This window comes from Pseudoliparis swirei, chromosome 13, assembly GCF_029220125.1.
Source record: "Pseudoliparis swirei isolate HS2019 ecotype Mariana Trench chromosome 13, NWPU_hadal_v1, whole genome shotgun sequence".
In the NCBI taxonomy this organism is placed as follows: domain Eukaryota; kingdom Metazoa; phylum Chordata; class Actinopteri; order Perciformes; family Liparidae; genus Pseudoliparis; species Pseudoliparis swirei.
The window spans coordinates 3,211,399-3,237,244 of record NC_079400.1 but is presented as its reverse complement, the minus strand read 5'-3'; the positions used below and the strand labels follow the sequence as shown (position 1 = coordinate 3,237,244).

The 25,846-nt window shown below is 44.5% G+C and overlaps 2 protein-coding genes across 6 annotated transcripts in view; one reads left to right on the top strand and one right to left on the bottom strand.

Annotated features, from left to right (window-relative positions):
* Nucleotides 1-25,846, top strand: part of plce1 (phospholipase C, epsilon 1) — a 138,660-nt gene that overhangs the window by 80,193 nt on the left and 32,621 nt on the right. For 4 of the 5 annotated variants that reach the window (XM_056430626.1, XM_056430629.1, XM_056430628.1 and 1 more), the window contains 12 exons: nucleotides 258-375; nucleotides 1,806-1,943; nucleotides 2,574-2,864; nucleotides 4,716-4,879; nucleotides 6,058-6,319; nucleotides 7,480-7,598; nucleotides 7,678-7,806; nucleotides 7,939-8,136; nucleotides 8,457-8,660; nucleotides 8,806-9,036; nucleotides 9,599-9,780; nucleotides 10,734-14,076. In XM_056430626.1, coding sequence (XP_056286601.1) covers nucleotides 258-375; nucleotides 1,806-1,943; nucleotides 2,574-2,864; nucleotides 4,716-4,879; nucleotides 6,058-6,319; nucleotides 7,480-7,598; nucleotides 7,678-7,806; nucleotides 7,939-8,136; nucleotides 8,457-8,660; nucleotides 8,806-9,036; nucleotides 9,599-9,751 — 2,007 coding nt within the window. In that variant the 3' untranslated portion in view covers nucleotides 9,752-9,780; nucleotides 10,734-14,076. Of the gene's footprint in view, nucleotides 1-257; nucleotides 376-1,805; nucleotides 1,944-2,573; nucleotides 2,865-4,715; nucleotides 4,880-6,057; nucleotides 6,320-7,479; nucleotides 7,599-7,677; nucleotides 7,807-7,938; nucleotides 8,137-8,456; nucleotides 8,661-8,805; nucleotides 9,037-9,598; nucleotides 9,781-10,733; nucleotides 14,077-25,846 lie in introns of those variants that run through there. The other variant, XM_056430627.1, reaches the window with a different exon arrangement.
* The window catches only part of LOC130204109 (protocadherin-15-like), a 172,405-nt gene continuing 162,199 nt past the window's right edge, over nucleotides 15,641-25,846 (bottom strand). The window contains exons 36-41 of the mRNA XM_056430631.1: nucleotides 25,728-25,749; nucleotides 25,255-25,293; nucleotides 25,058-25,131; nucleotides 20,531-20,660; nucleotides 17,160-17,173; nucleotides 15,641-16,976 (exon numbers count right to left, since the gene is read on the bottom strand). Coding sequence (XP_056286606.1) covers nucleotides 16,328-16,976; nucleotides 17,160-17,173; nucleotides 20,531-20,660; nucleotides 25,058-25,131; nucleotides 25,255-25,293; nucleotides 25,728-25,749 — 928 coding nt within the window. The 3' untranslated portion in view covers nucleotides 15,641-16,327. The remainder of the gene's footprint in view (nucleotides 16,977-17,159; nucleotides 17,174-20,530; nucleotides 20,661-25,057; nucleotides 25,132-25,254; nucleotides 25,294-25,727; nucleotides 25,750-25,846) is intronic.

Here is a 25,846-nt window from a genome sequence, read left to right as displayed (position 1 = left end):
AAGAAAGACGCTCAAAATATAAGCCGGCGTACGCTCTCAATACGCAACATTTTCTAAATTGTTCATGTTTATACCAAGATTTCAGTTTGGTCATGGACATTTGGTTAAAAGTCCTGGAAATCCATTGTTCAAAATGTGTAAGAACCCTGTAACACCAACCGGGAGTTTAGATCTAAATCTCTGCTGCAGTCGTGTGTCGCTGTCTCTTCAAGTCAGACCTAATCTGTGTCGTCCGTGTCGTGGACCTCCCCCTGTAGGTGTTTGACATCGAGCTGGGCGAGGAGTTCTACCTCCCGCAGAACAAGAAAGAGAGTCGGCAGATTGCCCAGGAGCTGTCCGACCTCATCATCTACTGCCAGGCGGTCAAATTTCCCGGTAGAGAATACTTTGTCGTTCGGTCCATTCGTCACACACACACACACACACACAACACGACTCCTTTCTTTTTCTCCTACTCTTAATTTTTACAAATATTTCTGAGTGTTCCTCCTCTTTTTCCTTCTCTCGGTCACGCTCTCTCCTCCACCCGTTCCTCTCTTTCTGTTGACATGCTGTTGGTTCTCGGGGTCGTGCCTCTCTACTCCGATCCCGTGTTTTATTTCAGAGGTCAAACCTTTCCCGTGTTTGAAGTTGTTTTTCTTCATTGCAAAGATATTTAATGTCCCGGTGTCACGCTCCATTCCTCTCCCACACTGGACACCCACAGATTTGACCCCCCCCCCCCCCCCCCATGGGAAAGATACTGTGACTTCATTGCAGCGTCGGAACCGCACGACAAACCTCAGAGTTGTTCTACATCACGAAGGAAAGATTTAGTTGATGAGTAAAGTTAGTTTAAATTTCACTGAGGGTCACATGTAACTTCCCTCATTCATCACGGGACAGTTTATTTTGACCTAACATGACAATGTGTTTGATTTGAATCCGTGAAGATGCCGTTCAGCCGTTTATGGCGGCAGACGTCGCTCATTGTTCTCTTTCCCCTCTTTACTGGAATCTATCTTCATTCCATGCAGCCGTTTATCTCAAATACTCTGTCCCTTAAATTTCAACCTCTTATCTCCTCTCTTCCTCCCTTAAGGATCCTCTTCTCTGCTTGTCTTCTCTTTTCTCAACATGACATTTGCCCTTATAAACGTGGCTGTTTTTCCACTGGTGTGTTATTTGTTTACTGTTTCCAGGGACCTGAGATCTGAGTAAGAGAAGAAAAATAGCCGGTTCAAATGGACAAAGTCTGGGCTGCTTGCAGATGGACTTGACTTCTAAAACATTGTCATTTAAATCACATTTAAATCCTCAACAAAGCACTCAAACATCTCTTTGGAAAGCATGCAGAAATTTGACACTAAATATGAAATATCTCAAGATCAAAAGTATGAAATGTATAAGATGCTGCATTGATTTAAAGTCTTATTTTAGTCTGAGTACCATGACAAACAAGACCTTTGCAAAGAAGAAGTACGCATCTGCTCCATCCTCCATGTCGTCCCACAGATTTCAGACATAATCTTATAGATTGCAAAAAAAAAAGCTTGTTTTTAAAAGGCTAAAACATATGTATGCTCCTACTTTGCTGACATTACATCGCTTTTAAATCTTTAATCCTCTGCGCTCATTCAAAGGAATGCACTCGGAGTGCCGTCATGGAGGGGGGGGACCGACTTAGAAAGTTACGCCATTTATAGAAAATGATTTCTGGATTGATGGGTAGTGATGTCATGAGCGTCTCCGGTCCGTCTGCGTTGCATGATTGAGCCGTCTGCTCCGTCTGCTCCGTCTGCCTCCTCCTGCGTGTGCGGTCGCAGGCCTGTCCACGCTGTCTCCGGCCGGCTCTGGCAGAGCGAAGGACCGAGGGAAGAGCAGGAAGTCCATCTTCGGCACGGCTCCCGCTCGCTGCAGCTCAACAGGGGAGGTCGTGACCCAGAGCCGCACCCCTTTGAAAGGTACGCCAGGCCGAGATGAGGAGGGCGGGGGGGGCTGTTTGGACGAGTGCCTCGATGTGGAAAGAGACGATATATTGATATAAATGCATTTTTGTTCCATTTTAAGCGGTTTTTCAAGGGTATTTTGATAATGAGTGACACTAAATGTGGAGCTTTTGATTGGACAAGCAGCTGAACTGTCGCCACAGTGCAAAGCAGGCTTACAATACAGGCTGCAATAGGTTTGAAGAAATAAATTAGGATCATTTCTTTTAAAACGCCACATCAGTCACAGTTTTAAAGAATATATGCACGCCTAGAGAGGATTTTAGTAGATACAGCTCCTGAATGTCATGGAATACTAACTTTCTATTTCTATTGTTGCCAGGAAAGTTGTTAATTTTCCTACTAATATCCAAAAAATAAGAGCTACAAAAACTTCTTCATTCACTTGAAACTTAAAGTTCCTCTAAAAAAATCAAATAAATCCACCGATGTCTTTCATGAAGAGTTGAACTTTAAAAACGCTGCCGTCAGATTTTAATTAAAATATCGCTGCCGTTGCTCTCCATCGGGGACCACGACGCTCACAGCCAATCGGATCGCGGGGCCTTTAAACACCTCTCTGCTCTCTCTCCGTCCTCCACTCAGGCGGCGCCGAGCGGCTGAGCTGGGAGGAGCAGCAGACGTCGCCCGTCCTCACCCCGCCCACCACTCTCAGCGCCATCATCCGCACGCCCAAGTGCTACCACATCTCCTCCGTCAACGAGAACGCCGCCAAGCGCCTGTGCCGCCGCTACTCCCAGAAGCTGATCCAGCACACCGTGTGCCAGCTGCTCCGCACGTACCCGGCAGCCACCAGGATCGACTCCACCAACCCCAACCCGCTGCTCTTCTGGCTGCACGGCATCCAGCTGGTGGCCCTGAACTACCAGACTGATGGTGAGGAGAGAGGCTGCATTCTGATTGGACCGTCACTTCCAACTTCAACACTACTCATTGGGTCTTTTATTCAATTCAATTCAGTTTATTTGTATAGCCCAATTTCACAAATTATAAATGTGTCTCAGAGTGCTTCACAATCTGTACACATAGACATCCCTGACCTTTGACCTCACATCGGATCAGGAACAACTCCCAAACAACCCTTCAGGGGAATAAAGTGAAGAACCCTTGAGGAGAGAACAGAGGAGGATCCCTCTCCAGGATGGACAGGTGTAAATAGATGTCATGTGACCAGAAGGAATCATTACACACACATTAAAACACAGCAACAACACAATGAATATGACAGAGTGTATGAATAGTTGGTAGTCCACCATCCAGACCTCCACCATCCATCAGGCAGATGGATGTAGAGAGGAGGAGTGGGCGGAGCCTCAACAGGGACATGACAATCGGACATTTTATGTGTACATATATATCACTTGGTCCCAAAACATAGTTGGTGGAAGATGGAGGAGGGAGTTTATTCTCCTCATTTACATATCATGTCATTTAGCAGACGATTTCATCCAAAGCGACTTACAATAAGTGCATTCAACCTAGAGTACAAACTAAGAACAACAAGAACACAGGAAGTAACATTTCCTCAACATAGTCGAATTACAAAAGTACCATAAGTAAGAGCTATTTAAGAGCCACTGGAGTGCAAATCTGTGTTTTAATCCAGATATAGTCGGAAAAGGTGTGTTTTCAGTACGGGCATCAACCACGAGTAAAAACTCAAATCAAGAAAGTACAATTTCTTCAAGAAAGCCAAACTACAAAATGCTCTCGGTAAGTGCCGCTGTGGTGCTAATCTGTTTGTATTCGAGGTATAAAGTTATCTTCCTGCTTTTAAATGGAAGAGAAACAACCCCGAGTCATAATAATGCACTTTTTAAACCTCTTCACACCTCTGAAACCGACTGTCAGGCTTTTGTTCTGGATGAACCAAAGTAGACGATTTCCCAGAGGAACAGAAAGCAGGACCTTTCAGATGGAATACGACGACTCTGTTATATCTTTAAAAAGTGACGGATGAAATGATCTCTTCTGCTCTTTTTCAGGGATTGCTGATCCCAAGCTGTTCCAATTCGTGTTTCTCTTTTGCTCTCGCTCGATATCTTCTCCCTGTCCGTCTTTCTCTTCATCTTTTTTCCTTTTCTCTCGAGCTGACTGTGTCTCACTTGTCCTGCTTTTCCTTTTCCAGACGTCTGTGTTCGCCGTCTGAACTCTGTCAGATGAAGTTATTTTTCTCTAAAATTCATATTGCGAAAAGAACAATCTCCTCTGTCTGATTGTCTTTTGATCCTTGTCTCACTCCCTTTCTTCTCTTCCTTTAGTTCACTCCTTTTTTTTGTTTTTCTATCTCCATTTCTTTAATCAGATTAAGTAGCTGCAATGGAATGTGATATTTCTAACAGTTTTCACCCTAAACTAAGAGTCGGTGTGTGTTGTCGTTAACCAGTCGGCTCTTCGTGTGTACGTCGGCAGCAGGTCCTCGTTACACACGCCGCCATGTTGCACCGCCGTGTTTCTATGGTAACGCAGACCACACACACACTGGCTGTCGGGAGCATTTCATGTGGTGACATCACCTGAAGGCCACCTCGGGTGTGCTCTGACACGCTGAGGACGATGTTACTGAATCCTCCACACAACACTTGAAGAATCAAAGTATGGGAGAAGACACTCGCGGGCACTGAAACATGACGTGTTTCTTCATGGGACGATCCTCCCAAGCGAAAAAACGAAACAAAAATCTAGATTGTTTAGTGTTAGTTAACAATAGAATCTCTTCTCCCTCAGATTTGCCCATGCAGTTGAACACGGCCATGTTCGAGTCCAACGGCGGCTGTGGCTACGTCCTGAAGCCGGCCGTGCTGTGGGACCGCAGCTGCCCACTCTATCAGCAGTTCTGCCCGATGGAGAGGGATGTGGAGAAGATGAGCCCCGCCGTCTATTCCCTCACGGTGAGTAACGAGAACATGTGGAGCGGGAGATCAATCGGGAAGTGTTTGCAAATAGTTTTGGCTGTCTAAAAAAAAAAAGCATATTTTCTTATTTTTCACAAAAACTAAATAAGAGAACTTTCTTTGGCCTAATTTCTATCCTTCATTGGCATCCCTACAATGAATGCACAGCTATTATAACGGGACACTCCTAACTCCTCATATGAGGTCCATTACGGTGTGTTTGGACAGTTTCATTGCTCCGGGATCTCTCCGTGCTTTCATTGTTCGACAGTCATGAGACGACTCGGGACCTCGTAGAATCCCTTCATCGCAGAATGTCTACAAAATGTTCCTCCCCTCCCCTCCGTCTCCACTTACTGCACAAATCTGGTGTGACGGATTCTATTTATCTGTCCTAGTTGAATTCTCTAAATAATTGTTTGTTTGTATTTTGTTTGTATTTTTTTATTCAATCAAATCAAATACAATATTATCCTATAAAAAATACAAAAGAGAGAGACTGAAAAAATGCTTATAAATTCCTATCCTAAATTGAAATCAAAATAAATCAGGAAATTAATATAAAATTAAGAAAAAAATAAAACAACAAAAAAACAACAATAAACAAGATAAAAAACAAAATATATTTATATATACTACCACATACATCTTCCATATTAATCCGTTTTTAATTACATTTATAACTCAAGGATTTTTTAATAAATAATAAACAAAAAGGAGTTCACCATTCTTACTTCTATTTCAACATTATTCCATAATTTGACTCCTACAACAGAAATACATCTTCTTTTAATTCCTTTTTTAGCCTTTTGTACCGTGAACTTGCAAACATCTCTCAAATCATATTTACACTCATGTATTGAAAATAAACTTTGTACACAAATAAATAATTCATCCAACAACATTAGGAAAAAGATTATAATGAGTATTCTTCAAAGTTTCATGACATTATTTTTGCTGTTGTGGGGACTTTTGCTTTGCAGTGTGTCGTGAAGTGAAGATGATCTTCTCTAATGCTCAAAGCATCTTCTGGTTACATAACGAGCAGTCTGACTCAGAGGGATGAGCTCACACGTGTGTGGTTTAAGTGAACTAGAGACTTCTGTTGGCAGGTCAGAGCGACTTCCCGGACGTCCATTAATCATCACTCTTTCTGTCTTTTTCTTTCCTCGTAGATTGTCTCCGGTCAGAACGTGTGTCCCAGTCACAGCGCCGGCAGCCCGTGCATCGAGGTGGACGTTCTGGGCATGCCGCTCGACAGCTGCCACTTCCGCACCAAACCCATCCACCGCAACACCCTCAACCCCATGTGGAGCGAGCACTTCCAGTTCATCGTGCACTTTGAGGAGATGTGCTTCCTGCGCTTCGCCGTGGTGGAGAACAACAGCTCCCAGACCACCGCGCAGAGGACTCTGCCTCTGAGGGCCCTGAAGCCGGGTAGGAGCCGCACGCACGACACGGGGGGCGGGGCAAAGGACGGGTCTTTTCATTGTTTGGGGATTTATTCATTTCAGGTCATATTTGGTGTCTTTATTTTTTCTTTATCTTTTGTAAACCCTCCTATTACCTTTGGGGTCAATTTGACCCCATTCAATGTTTGACGTCTCTAAAAAAATTGACATTTTTTTTTTGCTTCATATTTCTTGACTTTTCCTAATTTATTGGGGACAACTGGGAAAACATAAAATTCACATGATATGTTTTCAATGTCCTGTACAATTTGACCCCAGGCTGTTTTTCACTGTGTAAAACATATAAGAAATATAAACTTTTGTATTTATTTAAAGGGCTGTTTAGGTAGTCAACAAATAAACAAACATAAAGTACCTGACACTTAAACTTGGGAAACAATTTAATTCTAATAATTTTCTGGAGGTTTTAATTGCTGGAGTCAAACAGGGTAAAAGATGTTGGTACATTTGAAGGTAACCGGAGGGTTAAATAATAACTTTATTTATTTATATAGCACCTTTAAAAACAATGTTTACAAAGTGCTCTCCAGAGAGTCAAGGCAAAAATCAAAAAAAAAGAAAAAAAAAAATAAAAAAAATAATATATAAAAAAAAAAAAAAAAAATAAAAAAAAGAGAAGCTAAAGGGGGAACCAAAAGAGCTGCATTAAAGGACAAGATCACAAAAAATGTAAAAAAAAAAAAATTTAAAAATGATTTGAAATGAATGAAGTGATTCTGTGAAATATGCTTGTGTTGTGTAATTGTTGTAGAGGACCACCCCCCCCCCCATAGGATGGTACATCCCAAGAGGTTATTCCTATTAAAGAATTGACACACATAGGATGTCTGAAAGAGCATCTGTAAATATAAAGGCGTGTATAAATAATAATTTATCTGCAGTATATCTATAATTAAAATACTTTTTTTTAAGGTAAAAACTAATTCATACATTCTGCATGTGCTCAGTTTGATTCAATTCAGAAATAGAGCAGACAATATCATTTATAATAGACTATTCACATGTGTGATGTAATGCTTTGAGGGATATTCGCGAATGAACATAAAGCAGACGTGTGTCTGCGGTGAACTTCTCTTAGCCCGTTCAGTTTGTGTGTCGTCAACATGTTCCCGTTGTGCGTTCCAGGGTACAGACACGTCCAGTTGAGGACGCAACACAACGAACATCTGGAAGTGTCGAGCCTGTTCGTCTACAGCCGCAGGATCGAGGAGGTTCCCACGGGGGGCGCCACGCCCTCCTCGCTGGTAAGACGACGCTCCAGCTCCGCGAGTCAAAGGCCCCGACGCGGCGCCCACCGATAACCTGCCCCTCCCCCCCTCGCAGCTGTTCAGCTCGGAGGAGGAGCGCGCGGCGCGGCAGCACCGGGTGACGGTGTACGGCGCCCCCGGCCCCGAGCTCTTCGCCGTGTTCGGGATTACCGAACAGACGACGGCCAAACAGCTGCTGGACACGGTGAGCGGACGGAGCGGACGGGCGCCGCTCGGGTCACGAGGGCCGCATCCGGGCGGTCCCGCTCCCGGCTTCTTTCGTCCAGCTTTCGGATGTTTTTCACCCGCCGCGTCGTGTCCCCGCACGCCTCCGCAGGTCGTCGCTTCAGCGGGAAACCCGTCGGAGTACTTCCTGTGCGAGGAGACGGTTCCTCTGCTGAAGGAGCGCAGCGAGGTGAAGCGCTCCTCTCAGCATCGGCCGCTGGCGCCCGAGGAGGAGGTGCTGAGGCTGGTCTCCAGCTGGAACTCCGAGGAGGGACACGTGGGGAGGATCTGCCTCAAAACAAGAGAAGAGGTACAGGCGGAGGCAGAGGGGCCGTTCAGCAATGAAGGAACGTGTGTCTTGGTATTCACCGAGTGTAACTTATCAACTTATCGGTGGAAGGACTTAAAAATAGGATATGACTGTTCATCACTAATCAAACTACCACAACAAGTTCTGTCAGACTAGAGCGCCCTCTTGTGGTGGTTCTTTTGTAATGATGCAGTGAATAATATTCAGCTCACTCATTGGCCCATTAGGCCCAGCAGCTTCATGTCGAACTGTTTCTGGACTCTGGTGCCGGTTTAAATCTACATATAATAGATTTCCACTGTGCGGTTCTTCTCCTGCAGAACCTAAATGACAAGAACTCTGTGCTGGAGGGAGAGGAGGAGGTGGCTGTGGGAGGTAGAGAAGGAGGAGGAGGAGGGACAGGAGGAGGAGGAGGAGCAGAGGACGATATGTTCTTTGTCCAGATCCATGAAGTTTCCCCGGAGCAGCCGCACACTGTGATCAAGGCCCCGCGCTACAGCACCGCTCAGGACATCATACAGCAGGTGGGAGGAACTCATTGACGCCCGCTGGAAGAGTGTGAATGATGCCGGACGTGTGACCCGTGTGACCCCTGTGACCCCGTGTGTGACCCGACCTCAAAGCGTCTGCGTTTGCTCCTCACTCTCTCCTCTCCGTCTGTCTGGCCAGACTTTGTCCAAAGCCAAGTATTCCTGCAGCATCCTCTCTCATCCCAACCCGTGCGACTACGTCCTGATGGAGGAAGTGACCAAGGACACCGGCTCCAAGAAGGCGTCGGCCGCCGCCAAGCCCCTGCAGCGCGTGCTCCTGGACCACGAGTGCGTCTACCAGGCTCAGAGCCGCTGGCGGGGAGCCGGGAAGTTCATCCTGAAACTCAAAGAGCGGGTCGCTCTGAACACGGTGACCGACTCTCAGCGCTAGAGACTTTCCACCTTTCCGTCTTGTGTGGTGCATGACATCATCGCTCCCGTCTGGACTCCGTTCATTCGTTGCGTTGTGCGCATGTTTGTGTTCTTAAGGCGTCGCTGCTTCCCTTGTTTGTGTTGTTTGTGCGTTGTTGTTCTGTGTTTTTGTGATGTTCCGTGTTAACTTTCATCCGTCTCACTTGTTCTCATATTTATAAATGTGTGTCGTATTTATTTGTACTTCATCCTTTTACACTTGAGGCCTTTAGTGTTGAAATGTCTGCAACAGGAATGTTTAACTCCACTGCCTTGTTGAATAAAGGTTACATAATGTTTTTCAGTTTAGTTTCTTTCTTTTTAACTCTGAGTGAGTTCAGGAAGAGGAGATGACAGCATGCGTCAACAAAACAATCATTCATTTCTTAAGTACCCACAAACCAAATCAAAAGTAACCGCGCATGAGCGATGAAGAGGAGTATCGGAAGAATGCGAGAGAAAACGACACGCGCCTTTCTGTTGCTCGTGGATATCGGTGATGACTCCTGTTCTGCTTCCAGGTGGTACGGGAAGACAAAAAGAAAGTAATTTCCTTCGCCAGCGAACTCAAGAAGCTGACCGGTCGCAGCCGCAGCGTGGCGGTGGACGCTCCGGCGCAGAGTAAGGACGAGCGAGCGGCGTGCTGCGTGGCGCTGACCGAGCTGCAGGAGTGAGGCGCCGTCTGCACGGGAAGGCGACCGAGGTACCGCATGTCGTCTAACGCCAAACCTTAACATGTTTAAACTAGAACGGGCACTTGGTAGAGCGCATACCTTCGCATATCACAAGATTGGGCATTGAATTATGAACATTTTTGCATTAGTTGCATGACAATTGGATAAAAATTGACCGAGCTATGGTAAAAAGAAGATTTTGACCTTTACATGACCTTGACCTTTGACCAGATCGATCCCAAAATCTAATCAAATGGTCCCCGGATAATAACCAATCATCCCACCAAATTTCATGCGATTCGGTTTAAAACTTTTTGTTATGCGAATGACACGCAATAAATAAATGACACGGCGATCAAAAAATAACCTAATCAATGTAAACACAACAGTCAGATGCACACTGTGTGCTGCATGTGTCGTTACAAGCAGCTGGTAGAGTTGTGAGACGTGTGCGTTGTCATGACAGCGTGGGGGGGGCAACTGGAGTCGGACCGGGGTTGAATTTGGGGAACTTCTTGAAGTTTAGGTCATTCGTGAAAATTCTTTCGTCTGAAAAATAAAAGAAGAAGAAAAAGACAGTCAAAGTTAATGTTTTCCATTCGGTCTTTGTATTCGCTGAACCGTCGACATTTAAGTCACAACCCTGATTTGTTATTTTGAATCTTAACGAGACGGTAATATTTCTGATTTCTTGAGATCACATTTGACTTCCTTTGCCCTAAAAAGGAAAGAGACGACATCGTCTGTGAATACGTGTCGGAGCGCTCCGGTGGGCCAGGAAGACGGTTCACTTGGACACACAGCGTGTGTGTGTGTGTGTGTAACAAATGCTCCTTATTACACGTGTGTGTGTGTGTGTACTTCCCAGCCTGTTGTCGTGCCTTGTTGTCCTCGTGTTGTTTACCACGTCCTCTCATGGACCTCCATCATGGCTGCCGTCGTGTTCCGTGTCTAAAGCGCCGCCGCCTGTGACCCTCTGCAGGGGGTCTGTCTGCAGGTCTGAAGGCGTGGGCGGCAGAGGGCAGGGCGGTTCCTACAGGCCTCCTCCTCCTCCTCTTCCTCGCCCCTCAGCAGGCCACTCCAATCCATCCACCTGTCCACCTCCTCTCTGACCCCACCCGCCTGGGGCTCCACCTCCTCAGGAGCTGGAGGAGCCACAGATGAAGTCCAAAGGGAGAGACTCGGGTTGACTGCTTCTCCTTTCCGAGGACGTGGAGGTGAAGGGAGGACGGGATGCGACGGGTCAGTCCACGTTCAGAACTCCCCCCGGCGTCCCTTCAGAGCTCCTCTGGGCTTATTGGTTGTCGTGAGGCTCCACACCGAGTCTGGAGGACCAGAGGCAGCCAGGCATGTGATCGGGGACCGGACGTCTTCCTCCTCTGAGCAACAAGGAGAAGAGCACTTCCAAAGGATGAAGAGTTATGGGTGCCAGTTTTTTTTTTTTTTTATCCTCCAAAATATAACATCAAATCATACGGAAATGTGCTAAGTGGTCTCTATAGTGAAGAGTTCAGTGAAGCACAATTCTTCTCCGAGTTCATCCAGTGTCCCAGCAGTTTGCTCTCGGAGGACCATGTCGTGTGTTTTGGTTCAAGGTCATTCGATGACCTTCTGGAATCACACACACGACGCACAGCGCAGACGGAGTGAGATGTGGAAATGGGAGGAGAGGAGGTGGAACACGATTCTTCTCTCTCTCAGGTCTGGGCTCTTTTTTGCGAGGCCGTCGAGCTGCTCCGGGGTTTTCCCGGCGGTTCCCGGTACTTTAAGGGCACGTGTTGAGCACCGCTCAGGAAACGCGTGACACAAATATTCCCATCTTCTGGGAATTTCGTGAACACTATTGTCACAACTTTAAAGTGACGATACTGTACGTTGAGGCAGTATAGCTGCAGTTTAGCTGCAGGGGCAAATGTGAAACTATGTTTTATCCCTCTGCTGATACATTTGCCTTTTTTTGTTATCTTAAAATTTTGCAAAACTACCTTTTTAACTTTTGGTAATTGTGTGGCGACAAACCCATTCATGACATCATTAATACGTCTCTGAAGAATGAAAACAAGGTATTTTGTCCGTAAACGTCTTCGAGGAATGCTTCTTGGAAATTTCTCCCAAACTTTACTGACGTTGACGTTTTTCAAAGCTGTTTGTTTGTCGCAGAAAAGAACGTTGAGAATGTAACGTAAAATATGGTCTCAATAAAAGTGGCCGTGCGTGAACTTATTCATTATTAAATTGGAAAGATTATGTTTTTTATCCAGAATAAGTCTCTCTGGTCGTTGAGAGTTTTGAGAGGTTCAACATTACCAACATTAAAGGTAATAAAGCCATTTCCACAATATTGAGGATTGTAAAGACTTTGACAAGGGAAAATATTCCTCCTTAATATATTTACCATGGAGCAACGATGCGTTGAGCTCTTCGGTCCTTTGGAGAAGCAGCCAAGCGTTCTTCAAACTGCATTTTGCACATTTTATTTTTCCTTTGTTGTCTGATAGATGTCAGAGATTTATTTGCTATGAGATGATTGAACTATTATTATTTTTCTTTTAAATGATTATGATCATTGTATTTATTACTTTTAGTTTGGTCCCAGTTGCAAATTTGTCAGTAATGATTGTATTGTCTTCTTATTTCTCATTTGGATTCAGAATTCACTTGAACTTGATCGACCAGAAGTCACTTTTGATCTTTTTCGGTATATTTGGATTTTTTCAATTTTTACTTTTTGATAAAGTTAAGCTTATTTTTTTATCTTTCAAACAAAGTTTAGTTGTATCTGGCATTTCAGTTATTAATACAGATATTCCCTTTAGCGTCATACTAATATGAATTTTAAATTCACAGTAAAAAGTTTTATATCAGGTATTTGGGGTCGGTTCTGTCTTTCTGTGTCCGGATAATGACAACTTCAATTCCTGAACTAAATCTGGTAAATGTGTTGTGACTTGTTTCTTAATTAATTTGGCTTAAGAATGAATTATACTGTTATGAGGAACTTTAAAACCGTATTGACACGTGTTGTTAACATGCCAGAAGTCATTTAAATGCGCGCCTTTTATTCTGAAGGCCACATTTTTACTTTCATTTGCCTTTAAGTAAAACTTTGCATAGCACCAAGTCGTAATATTTTAATTGTAGTGCAATAGTGAAGTTCTGTAACTTCCTTTATGTTTTGGTTCTCATCTTTTTTTTAACTCCTATATTTAAATCTGGAGTTTCAAAGTCATTTCCACACGAGGCTCATCTGTTGGCTCCGTAAGGCCCGTTGTAAATAGATCACAAAGTTATCCAAGAAACAACAACAACTCTAAACTGGTGATTCCTTCAAACTACCAGGTGATACCAGCTGATAGAAATATGTGAAATACACACCGACTTTTACCAGAAAGGGACATTTTCTGTTCAAAGTTAAATCTATAATCAGAAAGCTGTGTTTCTTTTTTTCCTTCTCTGACCTTGAGACCTCATTTCTGAACGTCACATTTCTTAAATGTTTAGAACGTGAGACAAATGTGCGTTTGGATGTTATTTATTTGAATGTGAAGCCCTGGTTGGCAATTCTCTCTTGTTGTTGTTTGTGTTTAGTTTTTCCTGTAAGTAGTTGTATGTGTTTTCTTTAATTTATTTCAATATGTGAGGATAAACTCTCCACTGCCCTAACGTTACTCAAACTTATTGAAGGCTGTAAAGAAATATTTTATTTGATGTGTCGAATGGTATTCATACTGTACATCCGACACGTTACTCTGCAGTACACAGCAACATTTTAATGACTTTAATTTGTGATTTATCATAAATGTGGACAAAAGCTGACAGTTTAAATCTTTGTTTTGAAAAACATTTTGCTGTATTAGTTATATCCGCCGAATATGACATGAGTTTCATCTTTAGCACACGGTTACTTCCATAATGTGCATTTACTCTTTAACATCCACTCTGTTATATGTTATTATGATGATGTCATGATGATGTCATAATGTTATGATGATGTCATAATGGTGTTATGATGATGTCATGATATCATGATGATGTCATATTATGATGATGTTATGATGGTGTTATGATGATGTCATAATATTATGATGATGTTATGATGATGTCATAATATTATGATGATGTTATGATGGTGTTATGATGATGTCGCTGTCAAGTGAACATTTCTCTATTTACTTGAATTTTTAAATGGATGTGAAATAGTGGATTTGTCATATACCAGGTTCACAATAAAATGTAAAAAAAAAATCAACGTTGTGTGTGAGCGAGCTCCGGTAATGATTTAGATCGGGGCGTTTTATTACATTTTGCATGACTTACTTTACAAATATCAATTAAAAGAAAATATTTTTGTTGGCATAAAGTACTATGAAATATGACATACTTTTTTGACACGCATAACTGGTGCTTTGACTCTTTCGACATACTATACTATGATTTATACAATCCATTAATGACATGTATAAAAGTCTGAGGATAGTATGTCGAAAGAGTCATAGCATGTTATATTATCACTTTTCTATTCAACAGTTAGTTGTATTTCTCATTGCACAACATATTCAGAATTTGCTCCGTTTTGAAAGAAAAATATATAAACAATATTATTTATGGCGGGTGGAGGATGAGGTAAGAAATCTCCCAGCCAGAGGAAAGAATCATGTTTTCATGTCTGGAGGTTCGGCTGCTGATGTTTATGTGTTTCTGTCTCTGTCCCCGGTGGCCGGCGGCTCGTGGCTCGGGGGGGTTTTGTCTTTTCGTATCTCTTCAGCTCTCCGACCGATACGGCGTCGGGCTCTTTTACTCACCCGCTGTCGTGACGGGTTGTCATGGTTACCGTCGGGATGATAAATCAACGGGTATTTTGCCCGCTTGGGTTTTCTCAATAATATAAACATACGGCCGTTCATTTTTTGTGTGACTTCTTTGAATGACATGTTTTACTGTTGCTTTGTTTCCTACTAAACTTTCACAATTTGTTGACTTTCAATTACTCGGTTAAAATATAACTTGTTTTTATTTTTTAATGTCATATATTTTTTACATCTAACTTTTTCCATTTCATAATTTACTATGCGTACTTCTGGTTTTTTAAAATATATTTTACCACGGGATCCATAAGAATGTATTTCTTGCTGTTATTTATTATTATTAATAAGAACCTGCAATTTAACTAGAAACGTGAGGTATAGAATACATGTAGTGCAGTAAAAAGAAAGTAAAGTACGTAGGTCAAATCAAACTAAGTAAGTAACAGAAAAAGGTAATACTTACCTCCAATGTTGAGGATACTTACTTCGTTCCTGCTGTGGAACCCTCCATCGAGCTCCTTAACGCCGAACGATGAAGTCATCGAATTAAATGTGAGCGTTTTAAAAAGCCGCTCGTTCTGCAGCGTAACGATCCCGATCCCTTCAGACTCCAAATGAACCGATTGGCCGTCATGTGGCTCACGATGGAAACACTTCTCCCCCCTTCATCACGATGGACTTTGGCCGTCACGTGGATCTCAGAGATCCAGTGGAACGAGGAGATTCAAATAACCTCATCGCTGTAATGCAGTTTAAGATTTGATCTCCCCCCCCCCCTCTGTTTAATCTGCAATTATCTCTAATGACAAATGTGTGCGTCTCAGTTTGAGGAAGACACTTCCAGACCGTGACGAGTGATAAAGAGAAGGTTGATACCACCCGGACTCTGTCAAAAATATACATGAATATACATTAACAAATTTGAAAGAATGTAAAGTGAAGTTCTGAAATGTATTGCAGGCCCAGAAAAGCTCGACCACCGTCCTCTGAATTCATTTCAGAAAGCCGCCTCTCGGCTCCGGTCTTCTGAGTTCCAGATCGAGGAGACACGCGTGAGACAAACGTCAACTTTCAATGCATGAAATCATCTTTTATTTGGATGTTTGTCAAGCAACTCGACACGGATAAAAAGGCATGTTTGAACGATACGAGACGTCGTGCGTCGATGCAAAGTGTCGGCAAAGTTCCAGATGAGTCTCGACACCGAATGAAACGAGTGAGTTCCACCCGGAGCCGGTCGATAACGGGCCGGACAAAGTTCAGACTTTTTCCTGAAGTTTCCTTCATTATCTCGTAGGAAAGTAGAAATATAGCAAGTCCTTTTCTTCTCGTCTAGTTTTACAAAGGGGGGTAGCAGCTGTCGGATCGGTCGGGCTTCAGGGACGCTGGATTATTCAGCGGCTCCGAAACAAACCGTTTAAAAAGGTGGAGTCAGCGATTCCATCGCAAATGTTTCGTCTGTTCTGTGAGCGCCGGCGACGCATCTGCTGTTTGTTTGCTCCGCGAATGGGAAGCAAACAAAGAGGCGAGAACCGAGCTGAAGGGGAATATTTGTTTTCCACTTTTAATGAGTGAATTTGTAAAAAGTCAATTAGATGCCAAGTTACTCTAAATATAATTATTTCTGTTGACATGTGAGGAATCTTACAGCAGAATATGCCAATTCACCTTTTACCAATATGCTAATTAGGGCCCATTTGGATCGGAGCATCGCCGTTAGTTCTGATGCGTGAACGCTGAGCCGATCCGGCCGATCGGGAGCCTCGTGGAGTCACAGTTTGGTCATGGGGATGTGGAGGCGGTTCCACGGGCCCATCCACAGTTCTTCCTCGTCCGACTGCGTTCTGTCACTCGGGCACTCCAGCGGCTCCCCCGCTACGAGTCCATCCTCGTCTTCGTCGTTCCCGCCGTCGACCTCCGACTCCCGCTCGCCTTCCTTGGACTCGTCTCCCCCCGCCGCGCTCCGGGGCGGCTCCTCGTCGAGCGGGTTCGATCCGGACGCTCCGCCGCCGGTCGACCCGAGAGACGCTCGGGATCGCCCGGCGTTGAGCGCGCTCGGCGTTTTCCGGTTGTCCGCGTCGGAGAGAGAGGAAGCGGCCGTCCCCGAGCTTTGGAAGGTGCGCAGCGGCACTCTTTCCTCCAGCGTGGCGGACATTTTGTCCAGATTTTTAAAGTGCTTGGCCAGCCGTGAGCTGAAGCCGGGGGAGGCGGGCTTGTGTGTGTGTGCGTGCGGGGGACCTGTTGTGTTGACGGTGCGGCGGGTGCGGATGACGGAGCCGTTCTGGGCCACGTAGAGGTTGGCGTCGGCGTGGCCGTTGAGCCCGGCGGCGGGCGTGCGGCCGCGCTGGGTCTCCGGCGCGCTGTCCTCCCCGGTGGAGCTGGTCTCGTGCTCCCGGTCCACCACCAGCTTGATCCGACGTCTGTTGCCTTGCTGGAAGTCACACAGACAACATGTCAACAAACACACACAGAGTCTGACAGAAATCACAACAAACAAAGTCGCGGTGCTCGCCTGTGAAACCTGAACACACTTTCCTCAGAGAATGAATGTGTGAACGGGGCTCACTGGACGGTTGAGACGTCTTTTTAATTGTCTCTTTTACTTTGGGGATCCCTTCTCGGCCAACGGGCACAAGGAGATTACAGTAACCGTGAACTCAACGGACGATTGGTCATGTGAGTATGGTTTAACCCTCCTGTGACCTTCAAAATTACTAACATCTTTTACCCTTGGGGCCAATTTGACCACAGCAAATAAAACCTCCAGAAATTTTTTAGATTTAATATTGTTTCCCAAGTTTAAGTGTGAAGTACTTTATGTTTGTTTGTTATATGTTTGACACAGTGAAAAACAGCCTGGGGTCAAATTGACCCGAAAGAACACCGACATTAAACATTGAATGGAGTCAAATTGACCCCAAAGGTCACAGGAGGGTTAAGAAAGAGACATCGAGGCCCTGACTACGACCTTCGGACCTTTTCAAGGTGAGCACCTCGACGTCTCCGTCCGGTGTCGGGGATTCTGTCAGAGCAGATGGAAGCCGCCACTATTTCCATTTTTTATCTTTTACGATGTTTATGCTGAAAAATCAAAACGTGTAGAAAATAAAAACCAATCACTGCAAACACTTCACAGCAAACGCAGGCGAGTGCAGCAGTGGTGACTCAAAGCAGCACTCAGGGAATGTTAAGCAAATTAAAATGTATACTGATTGACATTAAATATAACATCTCTAAGTTATGCAAGAGAAAACACTGCTGTGCACACACACACACACACAGTTTGGAAACCCTACATGGCTAACTACGTACTCTAACCCTGGGTATGAAAGAACAAAATATGTTCCCTCTGACAGAGTGAACATATTTTTCGTCTCCTGCAGATAAAAGCCACCCCGATACGGGAAATAAATGACTAATGTGGGAACTTTAAAGGCCACAAAGAGAGGGAGGTGAATAACAAGCAGCTGGGGGAGGAGCTTCCACACAACGGAGAACTGTGACGTTCAGCTGGAAATCGACGGAAGTAAACCGCTCGCCCACTTCTCTGAGAGGAGACGTCACGATGGAAGGAGAGACGGAGGAGGAGGAGGAGGAGGAGAGGAGGAGAGGAGACTGGTTGGAGGAAGGGATTCAAGACACGAGCCCAACGAAGGGAAAGACCCCCAGACCGAAATACCCTGAGAGGGCAGCAGACGTAACGCAGGCCACCACACGATGAAGAGGAGAGACGATAAGGAACACATCCCACCACACGATGAAGAGGAGAGATCTTACTTAGTGGAAAATAAACTCATCTTGAGTTTCATCTGCATTCCTTTCCCAAATCCCCTTGTCCTTCGTCGCCTTCCTCGCCACGGCCGCTGCTTTCCTCCTCCTCTTCCTCCTCCTCGTCCTCAATAATGGGCGTCAGTTCGTCCGACGTGTCCATCGCGCTCGAGCCGACGTCCGATTGGACGAGGCCGGCGGCTGGCCCGCTCGATGATGAAGACTTTCGCGACACGGCTCTTTTCGTCCTCTCCTCTTCCTCGCGCTCTTCATCTCTCGCTCCGCGTGAGGAGGTCTGCGGCCCCGAGCGCCTCGCGGTGGAACACGAGCAGCCTCCGGGTTCTGTGGAGCGGCTGCTCTCTCTTCCTCTTCTTCTCTCACTCCTCTTCCTCCCTGTCGAGCGTTTCCCGTCGCCCTCCCTCTCAGACTCCGCCCCCTCTCCCGCCTTCACTCGGCTTCCGCTCTCCGATTGGTCCGTCTCCGTCTCGTCGCGCCCGCCTGTAAACGACGAGGAGGGGGAGGGGCTGCTCGCGTCCGAGGGACTGAATTCGGACTCTTTGCCGCCACTTCCTGTTTCGCAATCACCGTCGCGCCATTTGGTCTCTCTCCTCCGCCAGACCTCGGAGGAGCTATCTTCATCTTCCCTCTCCCTCCTCCTCCTCCACTCCTCCCCCGTGACTCTCTCAGACACCGATGCCGAGACGCTCATGTCTCCGATGGAGCCGTGCGTCTCCCTCCCGTTCTCTCCCGCCCCCCCCCGGTCGTCTCCCACCCTGGCCGGTCCCTGCAGCCTCCTGGCGAGCGAGGTCAGACCGAGGGCCTCGCTCAGCGTTTGTTTCGCCGCCGCCGGTTTGCCGGCTTCTTCGGACGTCCGGGAGTCCCTCCCGCCGCCGCGCCGTGACCTTTGCTCCGGCCTCACGCCGCCTCCTCTTTCCACGGCGTTCCTCATCCCGTCGTTGCCTCCGCCCCACGTTTCCATGTCTCCCCTGCGCCTCCTTTCCGTCGCCTCGTCTCTTCCTCTCTCAAATCCCCTTCCCGCTCTTCCCGCGTCTCTTTCCTCCCACCTTTCTCCCCCTCCTCCCCCCTCCGTCGCCGGCCCGACTCTGGCTTTGCTCCACGGCGGGTGGATGGCGGGAGGATGTCCGGATGTTTTGCCGCCAGAGGACGGCAGCGCGCTCGCTCGCTTCGCGCCCTTCCACCTGCCGGCTGCGCTCCAGCTCCGGGGCTTCCAGCTCGCGGCCGCTCCGCCCGGTGGCGGTTGGTGTTGGTCGCCCTCGCTTCTGGCGGCTGCTGGGGGCTTTCTCGAAGGCTGGAGGTGGGCCGGCTGCGGGGCTAATCTACCTCCTTGAAACTGTCTCCTCACCTGTTGTCATCGGGATATTGATCCAAAACCGAATCAGAACAATGAGGAGAGGAACAACACAAGACATTAAAACAACAGCAAGTATCTCATAAACTACGTAAACCATGATGGTGAGTCCCAGCCTTCAAAGGAGTCAGTCCAACGAGTTCAGACCTTGTTCGTTAAATATATACACTTCCGTTCAAAAGTTTGGGGTCACCCAGACAATTTCGTGTCTTCCATGAAAAATCACACTTATTTATCAAATGAATATAAAATATAGTCAAGACATTGACAAGGTTAGAAATAATGATTAATATTTGAAGTATTAATTTTGTTCTACAAACTTCAAGCTCAAAGGAAGGCCAGTTGTAGAGCTTATATCACCAGCATAACTGTTTTCAGCTGTGCTAGCATAATTGCACAAGGGTTTTCTAATCAGACATTAGTCTTCTAAGGCGATTAGCAAACACAATGTACCATTAGAACACTGGAGTGATCGTTGATGGAAATGGGCCTCTATACACCTCTGGAGATATTTCATTAGAAACCAGACGTTTCCACCTAGAATAGTCATTTACCACATTAACAATGTATAGTGGGTATTTCTGATTAATTTAATGTTATCTTTATTGAAAAAACTGCTTTTCTTTGAAAAATAAAGTCATTTCTAAGTGATCCCAAACTTTTGAACGGTAGTGTATATATATATATATATATATATATATATATTAACTAAAATAACATTTACATCCTGTCTTTTAAAGAATACAGAACACAATCTGAGTAAATGTCCCTTCTCTCCCCTGGATGCTGGGTCCAGCCTTTGTTCGTGATGATCTGTTCTTCGTTTTCTGAGCTCACCTCTCCGTCAGACTCTTGTGGGCTGTAGTAGTAGCTCCCGTCATCGTCAACAACGACCTCTCCGTATTCATCGAAAAGGCCGGAGGGTGAGATCAATTTCCTGCGACTGCCGTACTGAGGAAGGTCATACCTGGACAGAGAGGAGGAGGATGCATGAATACATGCAGAGAGGAAGTGGTGTTGTGCAATACAAATAGATAGAGTAATATGCTTCACAATAAGCTGTTGCTCATTCTCAGCCGTGTAAAGCAGCAGCACACAGCGACACGCGGTGGTCTCACTCCCAGTGAGAAGCAAAGTCTGATGACTCGCCGAAGTAAAAGCTGACTTCATCACAAAAGGAGCTTTTTGCTGCCAGGAGACATTTTGTGAACAAAAACAAAACAACCCTGGAATCAATTTCCTCTCCTTTTGTCTGTTTGCTCGTTGCCCGGAGCGCCGTCGGCCTCCACCGGCCTGCAGCACTGTGCTGTTCTGCAGCACTCGGGCTCCGTGCCCTGCAGCAGGCCACTCACAGAGCGGGGGGGTCAGACAACACATCTTTAGAAATGCTTTCCTAGAAACAAATACGTGCCGGTGTGATTAAAATAATAAATCAGTCTTTTTGGCTCCGTTCCGCCCCGGAGTTGGACGGAAAAGTTGCCTCGTGTAATCACTTTGCTCGCGGTCCACCGGCGGGAGACGTCGCCCTCTTATTACGTTAAGCAGCCAAGTAATAAACAAATGGAGGGAGGAAGTGGATGACTGATGTTGGTGCTTGGAAGAAAAGAAGAAGGTGGAGGTGAGTTGGGGAAAAGGGGGGAGAGAAAATATAAAAAACCAACAAGTGAACGATGGAACGGTCGAAACATAAAGACCGTAACCTTCCATTAAAACCTCTCAGTCATTAAGCCGCACACTTCAAACTGAAGAGCACACACAATCAAACTAAAGGCCACAGCAACTCTCTGCTTCGAGTTGTCTTGTTTCTCTTCTCCTTCCCCTCTTTATTTCTCACAGCTCCCCCTCTCCATGTCTCCACTAGGGGGCGCTCATGAACTGAGAATCAAAGAGTTGCCAGAATCATCGTCATCACAGCCAAGACTTACTTAGTGGTGTGTGTGTGTGTGTGTGTAATGTGTGTGTGAGAGTGTGACCCGCTTCAAGAGGGTCTCCAAATACTAAATCATTGTTTAATCATCATTTCCAAGACTAGTGATCACATCCACCCAGTAATGGGCCTTCACATGATACATTATAAGCTTTAATATTCTTTAATCGTAAATCGCTGGATGACAAAACATCCCAAACATTTTGGATCCTTTTTCAAATGGATCCAGGTGTATTTTGGTTAGTTTCATATTTGCGACCTTAACATAATCTACACGGCTTTGTTTCAAAATGAATAAAGCACAACATGATTGCATACTACTACTAATAGGTTACTTAAAGCGTCATTTTTTTTTTCAATCTATTGATTTTACATGAGAACGGAAATTTACAAAACATGGCACATTTTGAAAGAGTCTGAGAATAAAAGGTTGAGTGTTTTCAGAGGCTCGGCAGTGAGCTTTGGAACGTGTAGCAAGTGGTTTCACTTGAATAGTCTCAGCGTGGGCTTCAACTCCACACGCCTTCAACAGAAACACGGGGACACGAGCAGTCAGGAAAATCAAAGATTAATAAGACAGAAAAACACCATCGAGTGGCCAAATGTTGTGGGACTCATGAGCTGCTCTCCACTTGTCCCTTAAATATGAAGCTGCGTGGAACTAGGAGACTATAATATACGGTGTTAGTTCTTGACTAGGAACACTTAATTAAGAATACTCCAGCACATAACGCAACTTTGTTGTTGTTGTACAAACTAAAGAAAGGAAAAAATCTATATATGAATATATTTAAAATATATATATATATACATATATGTATGTATAGAAATATATATCTATGTATGTATATATATGTATGTATAGAAATATATATATGTATATATGTATGTATAGAAATATATATATGTATATATATATATATATGTATGTATAGAAATATATGTATATGTATAGAAATATATATATATGTACATATATGTACAGGACTGTCTCAGAAAATTAGAATATTGTGATAAAGTTCTTTATTTTCTGTAATGCAATTAAAAAAACAAAAATGTCATGCATTCTGGATTCATTACAAATCAACTGAAATATTGCAAGCCTTTTATTCTTTTAATATTGCTGATTATGGCTTACAGCTTAAGAAAACTCTAAAATCCTATCTCATAAAATTTTAATATTTCCTCAGACCAAGTAAAAAAAAGATTTATAACAGCTGAGTGTTTGTCAAGGCTCAGGAAACCCTTGCAGGTGTTTCGAGTTAATTAGACAATTCAAGTGATTTGTTTAATACCCTACTAGTATACTTTTTCATGATATTCTAATATTTAGAGATAGGATATTTGAGTTTTCTTAAGCTGTAAGCCATAATCAGCAATAAATCAGAATAAAAGGCTTGCAATATTTCAGTTGATTTGTAATGAATCCAGAATGCATGACATTTTTGTTTTTTTAATTGCATTACAGAAAATAAAGAACTTCATCACAATATTCTAATTTTCTGAGACAGTCCTGTATATGTATATATATATGTATATATATATATATATATGTGTATATATATATATATGTGTGTATATATATATATATATAACATTTCAATTACTGAGTTAAGAGTTGATGGTAATTGCATGTTGTTACCTTTGGCATAGCCAGGCTAGCTGTTACTTTCTAATCCAGACATATGTTGCGTTAAGTTAACTGCTGGTTGTCGCTTCAGATTTATCATACAGGAACACACGTGTGGTGTTGATCTTCTCGTCTAACTCTGCAAGAAAGAAATGAATAAGTGTATAACCTAGAATGTGAACCGTGTCTTTAACATGTTCCTATTTGTATAACATGTCTTCCTTCACCTCGCAGCCTGCTGGGCATGCAGACTTCCACTTGGTTTGCCCTCGCCGTTGTCCTGCTTCCGTTTATAAAATGAAATCTGACATTGAGCTGATCATTTCTCTCTCCTCATCCTATATTTTTCACGTGGGTGCCCTAACTCAGCACCTATCAGCTTCTAGAGGCGCTGCTCATCACCCACGCCAATAACACTTTTGGAAAAGCATGTTTTAATCCCTAATTGCTCCGTGGCGCGCATGGTTGAGTAATCTACTCTCGACTAGAGGGCAACATGAATTTGGCTTGTTTTTTTACTTTTCATTCTAATTTTTGTTCATAAATGAATCAAAACGGCAGACCTGTGCAACAAATGCTTCAAGTTATTTGGGGCATCTGTGTGAATGCCATCAGAAACATGCCAATGGCAGATGGCTACGTTCCCACATGCAGAGAAAACCCGCTTTGAACTCATCTTTTGAAGACCGATGAAGGAGAAGGTCAAACGGTTATGAAACCTCCTTCAAAATGGATTAGTGACGCTCTGGAAGTAAACACTGGAACAGCTGTTGTCTGTTTCTCAGAAGCAAAACTCAGGCATGAAAACTTTGCCCATGTCCTGAGAGGCGGGTTTAGCAATAAATCCTGCACCATTTATTTACAACTGCGACGCAAACAGAGATTAGATCTGAGTCCCGGTGGATCTCAAAGTCTGATTTCCTGCTCCTGTGTACGAGTCAGACACGAGTTTGTGGATGTTGCTCTAAGCCAACAGCATCTGGCCTATTGTCTGCTTCCACGGCTGGCTGCCTGATTAGCTGCTATAATATCACAATGCTAGGCAGAGAATTAGCTGTGTGTGTGTGTGTGTGTAAAAAAAGAATGAGCAACAGAGCATTTCCGAGTGAGTGTGAGAGAGAGAGTGGATGGATGTGTATGAAATCATGTTCCCTGGAGTCTGCAGCTAAAATTATAAAAATTACACAATGCATCACCGATGGAAGGCCGGGTTTTAACATTACACGCACGCATGATTAGCTCGCTCACACACACACACACACACACACACACACACACACACACACACACACACACACTTGGAAAGGATGCAATAATTCCTCCGAGATCTTGTTTATAAATGTTTTCATCTAATGTATCTCTGTGTGTGTTATTGCTATTTCTATACAATATTTCCTGCTTTTTCAACATCAGACCTCCATGGAACAACACGCACACACACACACACACGTTATGTACATGCACACACACGCACACACACTTTGAACAAAATCTCTGTCCGATCTTCCTTAATCTTTTTTGACTTCCCGTAGTTCGGGAACATATTCACCACGCATGTGGGAAGGTCACCGCCCCACAAGGCTCTTCTGGATGAAGCACATCCAGTGAACTCCAGACTCGGGTCAGAGGAAATATGTTTCACCGGTGTCGAGGTCTCAGATCAAGGACAGAGGAGATGGCCTGCATTCACTATGCTGCTGCGATTGTTTTTGTCAACTACGGTCCACGACAATAAACCTGCAGGACGTTAAGATGACAGACACACATGCACATACGGTGTGCGTGTGCAGTGTATGTGCATACACACCCGTGATCGTAGTTGTAATAATCTTGCGTGTAGTAGTCCTGGCCGGGGTCGATGCCAGATTCCATGGATAACTCCTGTTAGATTGAAAAAAACGTTATTAGTGTCTTCCCTCACATACAAATGACAGAGAGACACACAGTCGAGCAGAAACACACACACACACAGGGAGGAGTATTCAGAGGAAAGAGACAGGGTACCTCTGGTCTGAGCAGAGAAGGCCGGAGAAGTTGTTGTGTCTGCTAGAGTCAAAAGAAAAGCGGCGAATATAATATATATAACTTTAAAACTAAATGTCAGCTCAAAATTAAATGTTTACTCCCTTGCATTACGACATGTACATTCTGTCAAAGGGTTTTCTGGTAATCAAGTACAGCTACGTGAGGGTTTGACATTCAGCAACTAAGAAGTCAGCCGTGTGCAAATCGACTGATCCAGAAGAAACACTTCCAGTGTGTGGTACATATGGAACAATTAAAATGTACAAAACAATCTACAGCATGTTAGAAACAACAAAGCGCTGATGACGTACCGCTCCATCTTGATGACATCAAAGAGAAAATAATAGAGCGAGCGAAGAACACAACGAAGGGCATGACTGAAATCCAGAGTGAAAGAAGGAAAAGATAATAACACACATGCAGCGACACGGCATGTCGAGAGAGAGACCTACCTCCTGTTGTCCATAGCCACGTCTGGAAGATCAAAGGGGGGGAAAGAAAGAGCAAAATTACTGCAAAAAACTGGAAGGAAACATAATCCTTGTGATGTGCTTTTATTGCATGTCGGCAC